At 35.1% G+C, this 18,660-nt stretch overlaps 1 protein-coding gene across 4 annotated transcripts in view; it reads right to left on the reverse strand.

Annotated features, from left to right (window-relative positions):
- NME7 (NME/NM23 family member 7) overlaps positions 1-18,660 on the reverse strand; it is a 247,760-nt gene that overhangs the window by 182,681 nt on the left and 46,419 nt on the right. For 2 of the 4 annotated variants that reach the window (XM_007172480.3, XM_007172482.2), the window contains exons 2-7: positions 16,883-16,929; positions 14,589-14,696; positions 13,684-13,850; positions 5,859-5,969; positions 2,022-2,072; positions 495-702 (exon numbers count right to left, since the gene is read on the reverse strand). In XM_007172480.3, the coding sequence (XP_007172542.1) occupies positions 495-702; positions 2,022-2,072; positions 5,859-5,969; positions 13,684-13,850; positions 14,589-14,696; positions 16,883-16,906 (669 nt within the window). In that variant the 5' untranslated portion in view covers positions 16,907-16,929. The remainder of the gene's footprint in view (positions 1-494; positions 703-2,021; positions 2,073-5,858; positions 5,970-13,683; positions 13,851-14,588; positions 14,697-16,882; positions 16,930-18,660) is intronic. The other 2 variants (XM_007172481.2, XM_057549368.1) reach the window with 1 other exon arrangement.

Below are 18,660 nucleotides of genomic sequence, written 5' to 3' on the forward strand. Positions count from 1 at the left end.
CATAATAGGTAAACTATAAACATTGCTGGCAGGATTTCTGATGACAAATTTTCTTTTCCTTAGTTTCCAAATTCTCTGAAAAGTATTTTCATTACTTTCATATTCTGAAAGACTATAATGTTGACAACAAGGTAGGCCACTACTTTCAGCATACTCAGTGGACAGTGGTGGTTAAGCACAGGGGCTTAAACTGGTATTCTTAGATGAATAAGTCATACACTGATGAGCCTCAGTAATTTAAATCTTTGGAACAAAATGGGACAATAAGTATTTTAATTGGAGAAAACTTATTCTGACCATGACCAGGTTACCAGTTCTCAAAGGAGACATATCACTGAAACACTGTTAATCCTAGGCAAAAAGTCAAAGGTTTTCTCTACTGCTAGACCACCTGTATAAATCCACCCTAAGTCAGCAGTGACTAAAGGCTTTACTCTGACATCAAACATTTAACAAAACCAAAACAGAATTAAAGTAGTTTTAAAACACCTTACTCTGGCAGCACAAGCGAAAGAATCAGGGCCATGAGCTGCATTTCTTATGCCATCTGTTCCAAAGAGGGCTCTAATGCTTCCAGGAGCATCTGTACGCGCCAGTCCAGAGTTTGCAGGTCCAAGAAGTCTTTTCCATTCACATATAGCATCGTCTCTTAAAATCTCCATGGCAATTACAGGACCACTGGTGATAAACTGGATCAGCTCACTGTGAAACAGGTGAAAGATTCATTTGCTTCATTTTTCTATCAACCTAGGTACCTCTCTTAACAACAAGGATATATTACAATTTGAGTATTTCAACACATACTCATGATCATGATCTCAGAACTACTGGACATAGTGAATTTTACATGGGCAAGATAAAATTTTCATAAATTGAGTGCCTTACAGTGGTCCGAGTTTCTACAAATCACTAGTGCTGTCAATTACTGTTAGCAGAAAAATCAGTCTTTCATTGAACTAAGACTATTTCATTGACTTAAAATGCATATTTTTGATCTATGCTTTCTGCATTGCTCTGAAAGGTACAGAAGAATCCTTTTATTTTCACATGGTTTACCATTGCAGTCAAATGAAATCGCAATAGAGAAAGTGATGAGTGATGTATTATAATATATTTGCAGTAAGAATTTACTTAATTATTTTTGTGTAGATCTATTAGAATTCAAAGAATGACAATGAATTTTCAGTCAATAAGCATTGAGTTGGTCTAGTGACATACAAAACATTACACTAGAAGCTGTACTACTATAAACACATACGAAGACTATAACAAAGAATAATTTCCAAGACAATTGTAGATGTCTATTCTACACAAGGTTTGAGAATATTTTTATAATGCTTGGTTTAAAATAATCGATACCATAATGATTTTCTTATGTAAAAATTTTCTTTAATAAGGCACTATTCTGTACAGGACACCAAATAGCATTTCTATTGCAGCAGCTTGGCTAATCCTTCTTTATTAGAAAAGTGAGCATTCCTCCTTTGTCAATAGCAATATGAGGTGCACAATATTCACTTAACTTTAAATACAACCCAAATATTTAGAACATAGTTTCAGTTTCTAACATATTTGTCGCTATATTTCAAAGAACAAAACGTATATCAAACAACTTAGTTAATGTATAAAGGTTCTTTGAACAATGTTTTATATACATTGAGAATGCTAAAATAAGAGTTTAAAACACAATAGATATTCAACATAAAATGTAATTATCTCTCTATTTTTAATCTACTGAAATCTAAAAAGAAAGCTATGTTCCTTATAATTTAAACAAAGCATTTTATTTGCTTCTGATTAAAGTTTAATATGTTTATTTAATGATAAGAGAATTTTTAATTAATAAAAGGAGAGAAAAAAACAATTCTTAGAAAAAAAGCTCTCTGCAGCTGCAAGATGTTGCTAAGGATTTTTTGACAAATTATTCTCATGTAACAAATTTTTGAATTGTAAAATTATAACTCTTTAGTTTTCCACGATATCCTCCATTATATCCCACGAGCCCCAATTTCAGTACCTACTTTAAAAAGGGCCTTGACTGATGATCTATATGAAAATCTGTTGCTTCTTTCCTATAAAATAATCAAAATGACAATAGTTAAGAATTATGTAAGGAAATTATTTTAACTTACATTAATAAAATAATGAAATTCTCTATGTGATCCGTATGTGAGTTAAGGACTTTTCACCAAACATTCTGCTCAAATCTCCCCTCTTTTCAAATTTTTGCTAGTATGGATATCTATGCTAAGATGTAAAATTAAAATGAACAAAAGAGGCAATACTTACTTTATTACTCATGTTCAAATCTACTATCTTCCTTTTCACTAGCATCTTTAACATTCTAAAACCAAAGTTTAACATATGACCAATAAAAATTATTTGTTCTTTAAAGTTCAAATAAGTTACATCAAAAAATGCAAAGCCATCTTCAAATTCAAAATTTGTTACCTCCTTCTACAGGCTTTAAACTTGAGAGGTTAGGCTAGAATTTTAATGTAATAGTTATAGTTTTCTTCCTTAGATCGCTCTAAAAGAAAGACTATATACTTGTGTTTTTAAAAACTGCTTGACAAATTATGCATATCAATGTATTTTTTATTGGTTTTTAATGTATTAAAAATGAACCCTTGAACTTACATCCCCCCAAAAAAGGGATAATACGGAGATATTCAGAAATCTGAATTTATTAAGGGCAATCGGGATTTACTTTTAAATTTATAGTCCCACAACTATAGAAACAATGAAAGGATAATGGACTTTTACACTGATTTAAAAAGTTATTTAGACTTTTCGGTTAATCAAACCAAGTGTCTCAAACTTGTACAGTTTTCTCAAAGGCTTTAAACTGAATTCACAGTATATGACAAATATATGTCAACATCAACTTTTTAAAATAGCCAATTAAAGTATCCCCTAACAAAAGATTAACCTTTCAGGCTTGATAATTTAGTATGCAATGCTTTAAGATCTTATAGGCCCATTACAAAATGAATTCACTTAATAAGATATATCAGGATATACTTTTATTCAAACCAAGTGTACTAAAATATTCTCTTTGGCCATGAAAAGATTATGAAAGTATACTATGCAAGTATAGAAAGTGAAATTCATCCCAAGAAATGGAAGGGGAAGAAAACTCATTTTTCTAGAGGCTATTATATGCCCAACATTAAATTTTATTATTCCTCATAATATATTGAAATAGGTATGACCATCTTCATTTTACATCTGAAAATAATGAAGTTCAGCATGATTACATAACTTGTGCAGGTCAAAGTGCTGGTAAGGGAAGAAGGACAGGGAGATTTGAACCCAAATCTCTGATTGCTTCTGACCTTACTATTACCAACTTCAGAAGAAAAAAAAAATTCTAGCGGGTAAGGAAAAGAATTCATAAAAATGATATGGATATTCTGTATTGCAGCCTAAAATGAGGTAAAACTGAGTGCCTAAAAAACCTCAAGTGGGGAGTATTTTAGAAGAGTTAGCAGCGAGACTACTAATATGACCAATTCTAAACTTTAACACAACTGAACCACTAAGAAAAATCATAATGTTTGATATCAGTGAAAAGAAAAATATTAATTACTGAAAGTATCTTATTGCTTTCTTCTCATATGTCACTGACCCCATAGTTATTTCCACTGAAAATCTATAACTGAAACCAAGATGAGAGTTCATGAATTTTTTTCTCATCATTCTTATTTAATTCCTCCCTTAAAAAGTTTAGATGGAGAGAAAGATTAACAAGTGCATCACCACCTAGAGGAGTCTCTTTGTTGTTATTTTGTTATGTTTTGTTTTGTTGTGTTTTTATAAAGAAACTCACCATTGTCACAAAGATCTATTAATTCTTTTACGAAATACTTACTTAGTGCCTACTTTGAATCAGGCACTGATCCAAGAACTAGAAGTACAAAGTTAGATGGAACTCAGCTTCTGCCTTTCAGATACTGTCATGAGGGAGGAACTGACATTTGAGCAAATAAGTTTAGAAAAGATTTAAGCATTGGGAGATACTCCTCCATGGGTCTCTGGCACTCCTAACGTGTCTTATTGGGTATGCCAAGAATGCAAGGCCCCAGCTACTCTTTATCCTAGCCATTTCTTGGAGTTATGTTTATAATGAGCAACTTTGAGGGATGAGGTCATGTCTCTTCAGTACAAAGAGCAGGCTTGTTTACTGCTCGTTAATGAAACAGTGGGTAACCTAAGTTCAGTGCTCCTCAGGGGTGATGCAATCAACTGTGTGTACAACATCCACCCGGGCCCATATCATGTTATTCCCACGGGACATGAAAGCAAAGGGAACCAACAGAAACATGATGTTTATGCTGTTTACTGAGCCATACTCAAGCCCTCTGTCTCTGACTCAGAAGTCTCACGTCTTCTGCTAGCATCCCTGAGAGAGTGACAGATTAACTTACTAGCTTTTAAGTTGGGTAAAATCCAAGACTTGACAGTCATATTAATAGAGATGTATGAGGTGCTATAAACAATTTAAAAAGCTGTTAAGTTTTCTTGGGCAACTTTACTGTGGAAAGTTTGACACCAAATTATCAAACACTGGAAGTGTAGAGACATAAAAAAGTTTTAATCTCACTAAAACTATTCAGTCATCTCTCCAGAATTCAGTCCCATAGCCTGCTGTGAGGGCAAGCGTTCTCGATACAGACAGAAATGGGACAAATGCAACTATGTTCATAAAGGATCATGACCTCGGTTTCTACTAAATAATAGTGATATCACTAGTACTACACTACTACCACTAATAGCTAACACCTATATACACCTACTATGTGCCACGGTTTTTCAAAGCACTTTACTTTTATTAAACTCACATAACCCTCATAACAAGTTTATGATACAGGTGATGTTATAACCTCCGTTTTGCAGATGAAGAAACTGAAGCACAGAGGTAAGTTGTTCAGAGTCACAACCTAGTAAGCGGTGCAGTTACAAGCAATCTGGCTCTAGATTCTGTGCTCTGAAATGGAAGACGCCTGCCTTTCTAGAATATATGTAAACTGGGAGTCTTACATAGGGGAAAAATTCAAATTATGTCATTACTGGGGTAAAAATGAGAATGTTTTGTTAAGGTTTCTAGGGATCAGACTTATCAAAGCTACACGGACTCTCTACTGCTCTCCATCGTCCCTGTTCTCACAGAGACAAAAAAGCAACCATCCTGTGGGATAAAGAGCCAGGAACATCAGTGAGAAGACACCTAAGCAAACACACACACACAAATCAGCGAAGTACCCTAAGAAAACTGCTGGGTCGAGCCCTGCCTAACAGCTACATTAATGTCCCTACCTAACACTAAGTCTTATTTTCATTAAATAACTTAGAAAATATCTGGTCAGATAGAATGGCTTGCTTTGCAGAGCAGTAAATAGGTATATCTGCCAATTATATATATTGGAAGGAACTAAAACATTTCCAAACACATGACTTTTGAAAATCTCAACAGTAACATTCCCTTGTCAAATAGAAATAATCTAATATTCATTTCTTCTATACTTTTTATACAATGTGTTACATTGTATAAAAGAAGAGATTACAATTATGAAACACTGGTGTTATAAAAGCAGATGGGGTTATGAAAGACAATGAAGAGTTCACGTCTAATACATAGTTAATAGTATAACCTGACAACTCCTATTTGCTTAGAGTTCAATCATCCTTTATGCATCTGATTACCTGTTGTCTTCCATTTCCTCATTCTAATAAGATTACTATACTATTCTTTGTCATTCTGTGGAAGTTTTTAAACAATGACATGAAAGATAGATGATTTTTTTTTTTAAAAAGGAACCAAACATTACATAACTGAGAATGCTCAAAAAATTTACCTTGAAAGTGTCATCATTTTGAGTTTGGTTAGAGTAAATCCAGCTTTGCTTATTATTTCAATGATTTCTCCTGCTTTTGATACTGCATCTGGTTTAATCAGGGCTAATGTTCTATAAAGAAATAAAGAATAAATTTAAAGATAAAAATAGTTTGGCAGTTTTTACTTATAATTCCCAAGCAGTGGTAATTTCCTTAAAAATCTTACATCAAACATCAAAGTGAATTATAAACACAAGTGTATTAATGGTCTCTTAAAAACTTACACAATGGAAGTTTACTATTTTTTCACAAGGAAATAAAAATTAGGTACCCAATCTAGAAAAATCATAAAAGCTTAGAGGGAAAAAAAGTTAAGACTCATTTTAAATATGTCCACGTTATAAAACACAGGTGTTTAAGATTTCTATTTCTTAGCACACGCTTTATAAAAGACAACAATTCTCTAAAGAGTTGCATTAAACATATTAGCTTGATTTTTGGTCTCTTAGACTTTAACATGTGTATGCCACGCAGTCAGTTCAGCATTGATTTGGAAATAATACAAATTCTTCTATTAACACTTTATTCATAGCATGAATGATATACAAAGAACTAAATGTCTTCTTACCTGAAGAGGTATATGGCTAGCAAACACCCTGCTAACTTTTAAAATCACACTTTCCTCTTAGAGGACGCACCAGAGCTATGCATTCCCCCTCTGAAGCCACAGAATTAATGGATTTTTAGAGATGGAGATCACCTGAATTTCCTCAGTTTACTAACAAGGAAACAAGGCCCAGAGAGGTAACGCTCCAAAGATCACACAGCTGGTCTGTGGCCTCCTCAGGACAGAACACCCAGCTCACACGACTTTTGGGTCTGTGCTCCTTCCACACCACACCACAAATAATGTCGCTATTAATATTAGCAAAACAGAGCATAATCACAAATCCTCAAGACTAACATTTGCAAACGCAAGGTAAAATCAGATTAGTTGGAGTAATTCAGTTTATCTGGCACACAAAATAAGATAAAAAATTGCTGTCACTTTCCCTTTATTTTCAATTGTTCTGACACATTGGCATTAACTCAAGGAATCCATAAAAGGAGACTGGTAGGCTTTTTCAAAGTAGGCTTTTTTCACCAATGAGACAAACTTAGCTAAGGATATAATGATACAAATATCCTTACTTACAACTGGATATAACTTATGGCTGGCTTTTAAAACTTTTAAATAACAAAAGTTGTTCATTTTAGTCTGATAGGGCTTGTGATAAACGGACTTTTTATTCTGAAGCAAGTGAGTCACTTCTAGCATTTTATATGGCTTCAACGATAGTTAAAACTCGTCACTTTTTTAGCTCACATTGTTTAAAATATTATAAAGCCAAACTAACCCATGATTGTTTATGCTAAACTGTGGAAACGTCTTCAAGAACCAAAGCTCTTAAAGAAAATATAAAACACATCGGCAGTGAACAACAAGCAATATGAAAAAAAATGCAGTTTCATTTTCTCTTTAAATGCCTACAGGAGACAAAGCGTTGATTACCGTGATTAATTACTCCAAGCAAGTTCCTCTGTCACGTCTTCACTGCTTAATTGTTCAGTAGATAATAGTTAAAATGCATTTTGGAGGGAAAATAAGATAGGGCTTAGGAATCATATGTATTATTTAAAAGTGAAGATAGCACACAAAGAAAGTAAAGCGCCACTAAAATATATTAATAGTGCCGCTGTTATCTGTTGCTGCATAACAAACCACCCCAAAATATAGTGGCTTAAAACTACCAACAACTTCTCAAGATCATGTAGGTTGGCTGGGGAGTGGTTTCACCTGGGATGGGTCACACTGCTGCATTCGGCTAGTGGGTCGGTTCACACAGCCAGGCTTCTCTTTCCTTGAGGCCTGAAGAGCTGAAACAGGCAGGGAGATGGATTCTCCCGTAAAGCCTCCACAAAGAAATGTAGTTTTCCCTACCAACACCTTGATCTCAGCCTGATGAAATCTGTGTTGGACTTCTGATATATAAAACTAAGATAATAAATTTGTATTGTTTAAGCAGCTGACTTTGTGGTAATTTGTTATGTCTTCAATAAAAGACTACAGAGAAAAAAGAACTGGAGAGGAAAAACACCTCAACAAAAGAATGGCAAGAAGAAAAAAATAGAAAAGCAGGAAAGCAGTAAAATAGTTGAAATATGTACAAAAATACTAATACAGCATATGTAAATGTACATGTACTAGTCTTACCAGTGAAAATCTAGAGGTTTTCAGACTGGTTTTTTTTTAAAGAGCTGTATGCTGTTTACGGGAGATATATCTACAATATAACTTAACAAGGCTGAAAGTAAAGCAATGACAAAAAGATATCAACCAAAAATACATTATCAATCAAATCCATTCTTGAGAAAGATGGCTAAGGCCACCCATTCCTTGGCTGTGGTCTCCTTTCACCTTCAAATCTAGCAATGGAGACTGGGTCCTTCTCACACTGGCATCTCTCTGGTTCTCTGCAGCCAGAAAGGTTCTCTGGTTTTATGGATTCCTGTGATTAGATCGCACCCACAGGGATGATGCAGAATAATTTCCCCATCTCAAGGCCTGTAATCTTAAATCTGCAAAGTCTCTTTGCCATGTTAGGTAACTGTTGGGCTGCACCCGCATGCTTGCAAGCCTTGCAGATGCCCAGCCTCGAGAGAGAAGAAAGAGCCCAGAGAGCAGCAAAAGAGACCTCAATGGTTTAATTGATGGAGGAGCTTACATGTCTGAAGCAAGGTCCTGGAGCAACACCCCCAGGGTGTGCGGCAAACTGTACGCAGGCTGTAGCAGCAGTCTTGGCTACTCAGGACGGAGGGAGGCTACCATTTACAGGGGGGAATTGATGTCAGGTGGGCTCATTAGTTACCAGGGGCTAATTAACAACCCTTACAATTAAGAGAATTGGATAGTCATGTGAGTGAGGCAGGGCCTAGTCAATCAGGGGATCTACAGAGAGCGAGAGAACAGCCATCTTGAATGGCCTGACCATACAGTAACATATTCATAGGTTCCAGAGATTTGAACACGGACATCTTTGAGCAGTCATGATTCTGCCTACCGTACTCTCTATTGGTTTGGAGTTTATACACTATTTTTCTAGTGGTTAGCTGTGAAACATTTTCATACTTATTTAACTTAAAATTCTTAAAATTGTATAATATCTTGACCCTTTAGAAAGACTTTAGAACACTTTAGCTCCAATGTTCTCTCTTCCAACTTATATAGTTTCATTGTTGTTTTGGACGTTCAGTTTTTTGCCTGCATGAGTAAGCCATCTTGGACAATCAGACCGTAGGTAAGTAAAGATGAGATAAAGATTGGCTGCAGGGGGGTGAATTTTTAGCAAGGCCTTGGTAATTGAACTAAAGTCTTACTTGAATGCATTTCAGTGCCTTTTTGCAGCCAAAACTCAACTGCTCACCACCACCTAGGAGGATATGTAAAGTAACAGTAATTGGTATTGAGGGAGTAGTTTCCCAAAGGTGAGAACAGAACTGAACTAATACCAGTAATTGTCTGGTCTCCTCCCCTGAGAAGTAGCCTTGGTCTACTTAAAATTGTTAGGCCGACTGGCTTAAAGAAATAAAACTCCAGGAACAATGAGAACATGTGTACCTTTGCTCCTCATGGGTAAAGTGACTTCTACTCCATTCCCAGGAGAGCGCTCCCTCTCTCCACCCCCTTCATTTGCTCCTCCACATATGGTCACATTTAAGGGTTTCTGATTGTATGCGGCCCTGCCTCTCCTCTCTCAGACCTGCAAGCCCTCATGCAGGACACAGTCTATAGTTCTTCTCCTACTTCCATCTGGTTAGCACAGCGGAGGCAGAGGCCAGCACCTGCATGGAAACCTACCTCTCTCTGGTGCTCTGTCTCCCACGCTGGATGGGCAAGTGTGCTCTCAGGGTTTGCTCTAAAGGTATCTCTCTCCCTCAGACAGGCCCCAAGGTTCAGACTGGGAAGGAGGGCAGGGGGTGGGGTGGAGAAGTAGGAATAAACCACAACCGTTCTCAGAGCTGGCTTATACTAGACAGCCTAAACCAGCACTTTACTTTGATTTGCATTTGGCGCCTACGTTAATGCTCCATCAGTTAATATTCGGAAGGGAGAATGGAGACTAACTGAACCCAAGAGATGACAAAAAGCCTGTATGATGTCTTTACATCTGAATAGTAAAACCATAAAGCATCAATTTATTACCATCTAAAACTAAAATTGAATACTCTAAAAAAAAAGGAAAAAAAATTTTAAAGAAAAAAATGTTTTTAAATCAAATACTATGACTCATTGACAACTGATAACACTTATCCATTTGATTTGAGGAGCTTTATAAGGAGAATAGATTAGAATTAGCTAAGAGAGTAGAGCTTTCATTAAGTTCCCTTACCACAAAAGAAAAATCAATATAAAAAATAATAAGGGGGTGGGAGGAAAATTTTGGAGGTAATAGATAAATTTATATCCTTGACTGTGGTAATGGTTTCATGGGTATATACTTAGCTCCAAACTCACCAGATTGTATGTATTAAATATTTACAGCTTTTTGTTTGTCTATTATACCTCAATACAGAGATTTTTGAAAAAGAGAATAGAAATGTAAATCGAACGTCAGATTTCTACAGTTAACGGGAATTAGAAAGCTGAGGCTAGTTTGTTAGCTAAATTGAATTAAACAGAATTATCTTGATAAGTGCCTCAAAATTAGCAGACGGGCGCCATGAAGATCAGCTTTACTCCTCCCTCTCACTACAGGCTTTACTCCAGAAAGAAAATAGTTGAGTATGATAAATATAATAGGGATGTAATTAGTTCATAAATTATCCTTGACACTATATAAAACTGAGAACTAGACTAAGTTATAATTATTACATAGAAGCTATTTCCATGGGACCATGATAGACACGCATGTATTTCTCCATATGCCTACTTCTTTGGTCATTTAAATGAAACAATATATTTTTAAAACTCTTGAATTCTGAAGTTTATTTATATCACCCAAATGGTTGCTGGATTTAACCCACTTGTAGTTAGGAGAGAATCAGAAGAGAAAATGGTGAAACAATTGAAGTCAGTAAAAATAGAATATTGCACATATTTTAATTAATTATATTTACAAAGCCCAAATATTTAAAATCTGTCTTCACATTCTTCTGTTCCTCCTATTTTTAAATCAGTCCATTCAATAGTATTTACCAATATATTAATTAGAGGTTTTAATAAAAAGAGAAAGTTTTAAAGTCAAACACAACAAGATTTACTTGTTTCCCTTTACTTTGTAGCTGTGCGACTATGGCTGTGTTCTGTAAAATGGAATCAACAACGTTCACTGTAGACAAATCAATTAATATATATATTAAGTATAATTGTTACAGCTATTATTATTTTATTTTGATTGGGTCATACTATTAACGCTGTCTCCCTAATTCACTGATTTTTGCTAGTTTAAATGAAAACTTGAAGTAGTCTTGAACTGAGATGCCTACCACAGTGGCTGGCATATAGCATGTGATCAAAAACTAAGTTATAAATATTTATTACTTGTAAATAAAGGAACTGTGGTTGGTGTTTCCTTAATCCCATAGACTTTTATCAGTAGATCTCACAACAATGAGATTCCTATTTGTCTAACTTTTTTTTTTTTTCCTAGTTCAGAGTTGTCCTGGGAATCTTTGGTTTTCCTTTTTTATGAGTCATTCACCACCTCACTGATCCATTACCACCTGTGTACTAATACCACACTGAGCATCAAAGAACCTTCAGAATTATAAAGGGCTTGTAAAGAAGTCACAGAAAGAATATTACTATGCGGGGGACTCAGGTATTAGGTAGATAACCAGCTATTATTTGGGTGGCAAACCTCAAAATATAGTTAGACAGATTTTTTTTCCTATAGAATTAAATAGTTTTGGGAGCTTTTTATACATATAGCCTTAACTTCCACCAGTGATCCCTATTTTTCATTACTGCAACAATCACTCCACAAATCCAAAGAATCCCCCAAGTCAACACAATATAATATAAGCCACAGAAACCAGAGCCAAGAAAGATGACCAAAGAATTAACATTCCATTTCAAATATAGCTCGTGCTAGACTCAGAAAGCTGCAAACTCATAAGGGTAGAGGTTGAAAATTACAATGTCATTTTAGTATTATGTTTTCTGGCTAGCCTAATTTTCAGCTACAACTGCAACTTGTTCTGTCTCTCCTCTAAATCAAAACTGAGGGAAAGGCAGAATGACAAACGTAGCTATGACAAACAATGAAGAGAGAAGACCAGAGAGACACACAGAAGGCACCATGCTGCAGTTTCTCCGTTTCACAGGAGGAGCCACATGCAGTGGGAGGGAGGGAAGAAGGCAGGGAGGCAGCCAGCGGGGAGCTCTGCCTCCAAACACAACGACTATTTTCAACAACATAAGCTCATTCATTCAACAAAGTTACGTGGGGCATCCCCTGTGACTAATGCACTGTTTGAGGCATCAACACCACGGCCTTTAGGGATGCAGTTGTGATCCCAAGACAGATTAAGTTTCTTTGTATCACAATGTTTTTGTATATTTTTTTCTTTTCAAAATACTCACATATCCTGTCTTCAATTGATCAGTCAATATTTATCAGATATCTATTACGTCTGCGAATAAAACTCAAAAATAGACAATATATATTCCAAACAATCTAGACAAAAACACCTTTGTCAACTAGATCAAAGGTCATCATTTGAAAACAGGGAGGAAATGAAGAAAAGGAAAGAGTAGATAATAAATTTTAAATTGTTATTCAATGATTCATTCATCTAACACAGACAAGGTGCTTGTAATGTATGAGGAGACGTGTTAGGTGCCACAGGAGACATAAAAATGAATTGAGACAGAAAGAAGACAATCATTTTGCAGGTCCTATCCATTCTCCTGTGATTAAATCCTCCTATTCTTGATTCAGACAAACGCTGGGCTTTAATCCTGCCTCTACTCTGTGACCTTCAGCAAGTTACCTAACATCACTAAGCCTCAACTTCTCCATCTGCAGAGTGGAGCTAATAATAATATTACTAGCTTGTGTATTAGGTTGTCGTGGGGCTTAAATAAATGATGCATACAAATCATTTTAACACAATACCTTTTATAAAAATAGCTAACAGATATTAATGCTTATCATTACTACTATTACTGTACTTTGGTTAATTACTTTCCTTCCTTCCTCTTCATACCTATTGCTACCATCCTAATTAGTCTATTTTACTACTTAAATTTAAAAAAATTTTTAACCACCAAGCCAGTCATTAGGAACAATGAGCTCTGCCTAGTGCATAACATTCTGTTGTATTTTTGCTCATACTCATTCCTCTGACCAGCATTCCTCTGACTTGATCCAACTGGGTAAAAATTCAATCCATCTCTCATGATCCTGTCAAATACCTTCACAAAGCCTTCCCTACTCTTCTACAAGAAATAGCTTTACTTTCCTCTGAGTTTCCTTTGAGCTTCTGGCAATCACTACTTCCCCCCCATAAACCATCTTTATGCTGTACACTAAGACTTATATTTTCAGTTCCCAATTAGAAGAATGACAAGGGTGTATAAAAGGTTTGCACTTTTTCCTCTGGAAAATAATCATTGCCTAAGACTATGGGCATCACTTTGTTACCTCCACAAAATTCTAAAATTGTCATAATACTGAATTGGATCACTGAAAAATATTTACACCGTAAAAACAAAAGATAGAAACAAGAAGTTAGAATTTGGTATCAAGACATACATAATGTTCTAAGAATTTTAAAATGATTATATACTTGTTTTCTTACTTTTCTTTCCTACTGCCCAGTTGCCGAGCTGTATATTGATCCCCATAGTCAAGTAGCACCAGTTGTCGAGAAAAGACATTCACTTTGTTGCCTATAAATAAATCTTCCAAGTGAAGGTCTTCATATTTGGTCCGCTTTAAAAAGGTGCGATGATTCTTTACATCATGCTAGAACCAAAAACAATACAATAAAACAAATAATTATCAGTAGGTAATGTTAACCTTATTATAAAACTAGAAATAGTTAATTTTGCTCTATTAAACATAAGTTACATTCTGTTTCATTTTTGCTATAAGTACAAATCATAATTTCTTTCATAACTTATGTAGTTCCTAGTCTACTCTAGTAATAACATAAAAATTACAAATTTAATACTTTAAAAAACCCTGGATAGAAAGATTTGTTTATTTCCAAATCACTGCAGCAAATTAGTGCCTATGAAATCCCAGAGAAATTCCAAATTTCTGCTTTCTTGCCGACACAAAATCCCAGTACCAAATAGGTCCACGTGCAAATGGAGTCGTCAACAAAGGGACACAAAGAAACAAGCAGGACTCTTTTAGCTCAGCCTTCTTCAATTTGACTTTTTGTAGCGATAACAGCATTCAACAATGGTGACATATTTATGAGCATGATAATCTTTATCTATAGCCACTTATTGACTATCACTTAATCCAAAGCATAAATAATCCCACTTCAGTTTTCTAACCAAAAAAATAATTTCTATTAAAAATAAAGACACAAGGTATCTTCTTGTATTGGAATTATAATACCAAAATTTTTAAAATTCCCAAAATAAAAAGAATGTATTTTTAAAAGCAACTATAAAAAAGGCAATCCTATTCCTCTCTGGATCCCACTTTCACTCCGTTTGCCAACTTTTAAGCAAAAAAAGGCTCATTTACCATTTCAACAGATCCATCCCCTGGGTAAAATAGAAGCTCATAACGTCGAAATAGTGAAGCATTTGGATCATACCACTCTGCAATGAAAACGAATCTTTCACCATGATTCTGTAAAGAAGGATAGAAGGATTTTAACACTAACATATAAAATATAAGCACTCTTGTAAAAGTCATACAAATTGAAAGAATTACCAAATATTTGTGATGAAGAAATTTGTTATTACTTATTGTATTGAATAATTCTGCTTTTCAACAGTATGCCAGTTATCAACATACCCTCATAAATATTTCCTTCTAATTTCTTATTAAACATCCTTAGATATCTCAGAGATGACTTATGAACTGCTTAATACTTCACAGCCATCCATCCAAACATCCTGGGTAAATTGATACTTTTTTTAGAACATGAGCTCCTGATCTGACTACTGTGATAATTCAATCCTTCTGAAAGCAAGTTTACATATAAGCAGATAATCAATAAACTAGTATGAGAAAAAAAAAAAGAAGAAAAAATTAGTATGAGGAAAAATTTCTGAGTGGTTAGCTCTCAATTACATTTAGAACATAACTGTTCTAAATTTAAGACTCCAGCAGTATTAGAGTATTGTTGTCATTCAAATTATAGTAAGCATCTTTACTCTCCTTAGTAATTTCACATGATAGTATCTTTTTATAGAAAGAGTGGGAGAATGTGTTAGTCTAGGTCCCCGGAGAAGCAGACACGATGCCAAGATAGGATTAAACATGCAAAAATTCTATTCTGTAAGAGAAATTCTGTACAGGAAATTCCTACAAGAGAAAATAGGGAGGGATCCAGGGAAGGCTGACAGACCACAATACAAATCTGACCCTAAGTGAAGGAGAGAGTGAAGGAAGACTGGATGATATCCTTCTGGACTGCTCTACAGACTAAGGAAGGTTCAGCAAGACCACTACTACCAAATGTAAAATAGATAGCTAGTAGGAAGCAGCTGCAAGGCACAGGGAGATCAGCTCGGTGCTTTGTGACCACCTAGAGGTGTGGGATAGGGAGGGTGGGAGGGAGACGCAAGAGGGCGGAGATATGGGGATGTATGTATATGTATAGCTGATTCACTTTGTTATAAAGCAGAAACTAACACACAATTGTAAAGCAATTATACTCCAATAAAGATGTTAAAAAAAAAAGACCACTGGGCGGTACTCAAGCCAGTTAGCCCTCAGAGAGTTCTCTGACTTCCAGGGACAGGCCTGCTTTAGTATCCCTGCTCCTCTCAGTCATGGGCTGGGAGCAGCCCTTGGGAAGCATGTCCTAAGCACAAAAGCAGCAGTAGATTCCAGAGCACAGGAGCTGAGGCCCTTTGATCATTTCAGCTCCCTCTAGTTGAAGATCTGTGAGGTGCATACAATGAAAACGTAAGTCAAAGAATGGCCCTCTTTCCTTGACTATTAGGCAGGATTTCCTAGGCCCCTAAAGGTCCTTCATCACAATAAGCAAATGAGGACATAAAGAAGAAAGGAATCTAAGGGTTTCATTGCTAATTCTGGATTTAGCATCTGATTCTCTGGTTATGGTATATAGATGGGTTCCTTTTATGTTAATAATTCACTTGTAAATTCTAATAGTACTATGTCTAGTTATATTTATGATTGTACTCATAAGCTATAATGGAGATAACTTTAAAGACACTATTTTATTTTTCCCACAATCATCCAAAAGACACATTTAAATAATGTTTATTAGTCAAGAGAAAACAAAGGTAAGAGATATACTATAACAAGCCTTTCTTCATTATTTTTCATATTGATCCTTATAAATACAGCTTTTTATTTTTATTTTTTAATACAGCTTTTTAAAATTTAGATTTCACTGTGCATTCTAGTATTATACTCTCCTTTTAATATAAAATTTAAATATTAGTAGTTTATTAAAATTTTTACTATCTATATTAAAATATTCATTCACTCAAAAACATCATTGAAATACTGCCTTCACTAAAATAAAATTATGAAATGGAAGAAATGATGAGACATCTAACTGAAGGTAAAAGGGCAAAGAAAATAATGCAAATGAAAAACCAATGAAACTTGGCACTTCCATTTATCCAGGCAGCCTTAACCACAAAACCTGCCAATCACACTCTTTAACTCTGAGGCAGGTAGTAGAATTTTTCATGATTCATCATCCAGTAAACAGTTTTAATACAAAGAAAACAAACTGAGGAAGTACTGTTTCTGGCTGACAACGTAGCTTAGAGCAAATCAATGCTACTTTCCAAGAACAACTAGAAAAGTGGGATGTTAAAAAAATGTACCTGTTTGATGATGTTGGAGAGCATCTAAGGCAGCCAGATTTGATGATCTAAGATTCAGAAAGACAGGAAGTTCACTGAGGTGAGCACAGCATTCTTTTTACTGCTTTTACCTGAGGACATGTGCTGAGACTTAAGTCAAGCTGGACAAGAGACTGAGAAGCCCAAGAAGCTGGCAGGGGAAGGCTGCTAAGAGGCAGTGAAGCTAGCAGAGCTTTTGACAGTGTCATGGGGATAAGTAGACAAACACTGGAATTTGGGCCTACCAATGCAGCCAAGACTTGAGGGGCAAAGATCCAGAAGAAAAGAAAACCATAGAGAAGTGAGTTCAAATCTGTGTTTGTTCAATGGAGCTTTACACTCCAGGGGCATAGGCAAACTAAAGGTAAACTGATCCTTACAAAATTTGAAACAAGTTTTGTGTTCACTCAATGCTCAATTATGATAAGTGATGTTTCCTCCATTCCACCCCCCTGCAACTCCAGAAATGGAAATATGGCTTTTCATACACAATGTCAAGCTTTCAAAGACAAACTACCAGATATACCAAAAAAAGAAGACCAAGAGAAAAAAAAAAAGACAATAGAAAGAAATCCATGAACACCCTAGTTATTATCTGAAAAGGCTTCAAAATAACAATGATAGGTAGGAAAAATATACGTCAAGATTAATAATTTCACCAGAGAGCCAGAATCTATTTTTTAATCAATCAGAAATTCAAGAATGAAAAGTAATTGCCAACACAGCATTCTATAACTAGCAGAATTATCCTTCAAGAGGTGAAGGTGAAATAAAGATATTTTTAGACAAGCAAAACCAGAAAATTTATTGCCAATGCACCTCCATTAAAAGAAATTCTAAAGGAAGTTCTGAAGGAAAAAAGAAAATGATTCAAGATGATTCAAGGAACAGAAGGACTGAAAAACAATGGAAATGTAAATATGTGGGTAAATCTAAATAAATAATGCGTATACAAAATAACAATAATGTCTTATGGGATATAAAATAAGTAGAATTTGAATTCAGATTAATAAGAATATAAAGGGTGTGAGGGGAAGACAATATTCTTCAAATTATGTGAAGCAAAAAAAAAAATCTCCTACATCAGTTGCTCGACCATTTCTCAAATTCCAATGAACATCAGTGAAGAGAATGTCTCTTAAGCTAATAAGCACACAAACTGGAGACATTCTGTTCAATTTTTCACCCTCTGTTCTGTTAGAATAACCTTTCTTCATCTCCTAGTGCTCAGACAACAGGAAAACAATTCTCAAAATGTTTAATAAATCAGTGCCATTCAAACTTTAAGAAATTAATGATAACCATTAAACATGACAATAATAATAATTTTTAGAGTAGCTATTAAGTAGCAGGTTCTTTACATACATTATCTCATTTCATTCTCACAACAGACAATGTAGGTTGACAGAAATAGGGATACTATTTCATGGACAAGGATAGTAAAGCTCAGAAAACTTGAACACTGGTCCAAGGTTACAAAGCAAAGAAATGAGTAAGTCAGCCCTCAAACTTTGGTTCTTCAGACTTTGCAAAGCCCATGTTTTGTCCCATTAAACAGCACTACCTACATAAAATGATGCAAAAGTCAGTGTTAAAGAAAGCATTCAGCGGGCCTAAACTAATGATGAACTGAGTTATTTAACTACTCCTCTATGTAAAGTTAAATAATTCTAGACAGGGTCAATTTTGTAACCTTTAACAAACATGTAGGAGAAAGGGTATGGATTATTACAAAATAGGATAAGGAAATCAGGTTACTC

This window comes from Balaenoptera acutorostrata, chromosome 1, assembly GCF_949987535.1.
Source record: "Balaenoptera acutorostrata chromosome 1, mBalAcu1.1, whole genome shotgun sequence".
Lineage (NCBI taxonomy): Eukaryota > Metazoa > Chordata > Mammalia > Artiodactyla > Balaenopteridae > Balaenoptera > Balaenoptera acutorostrata.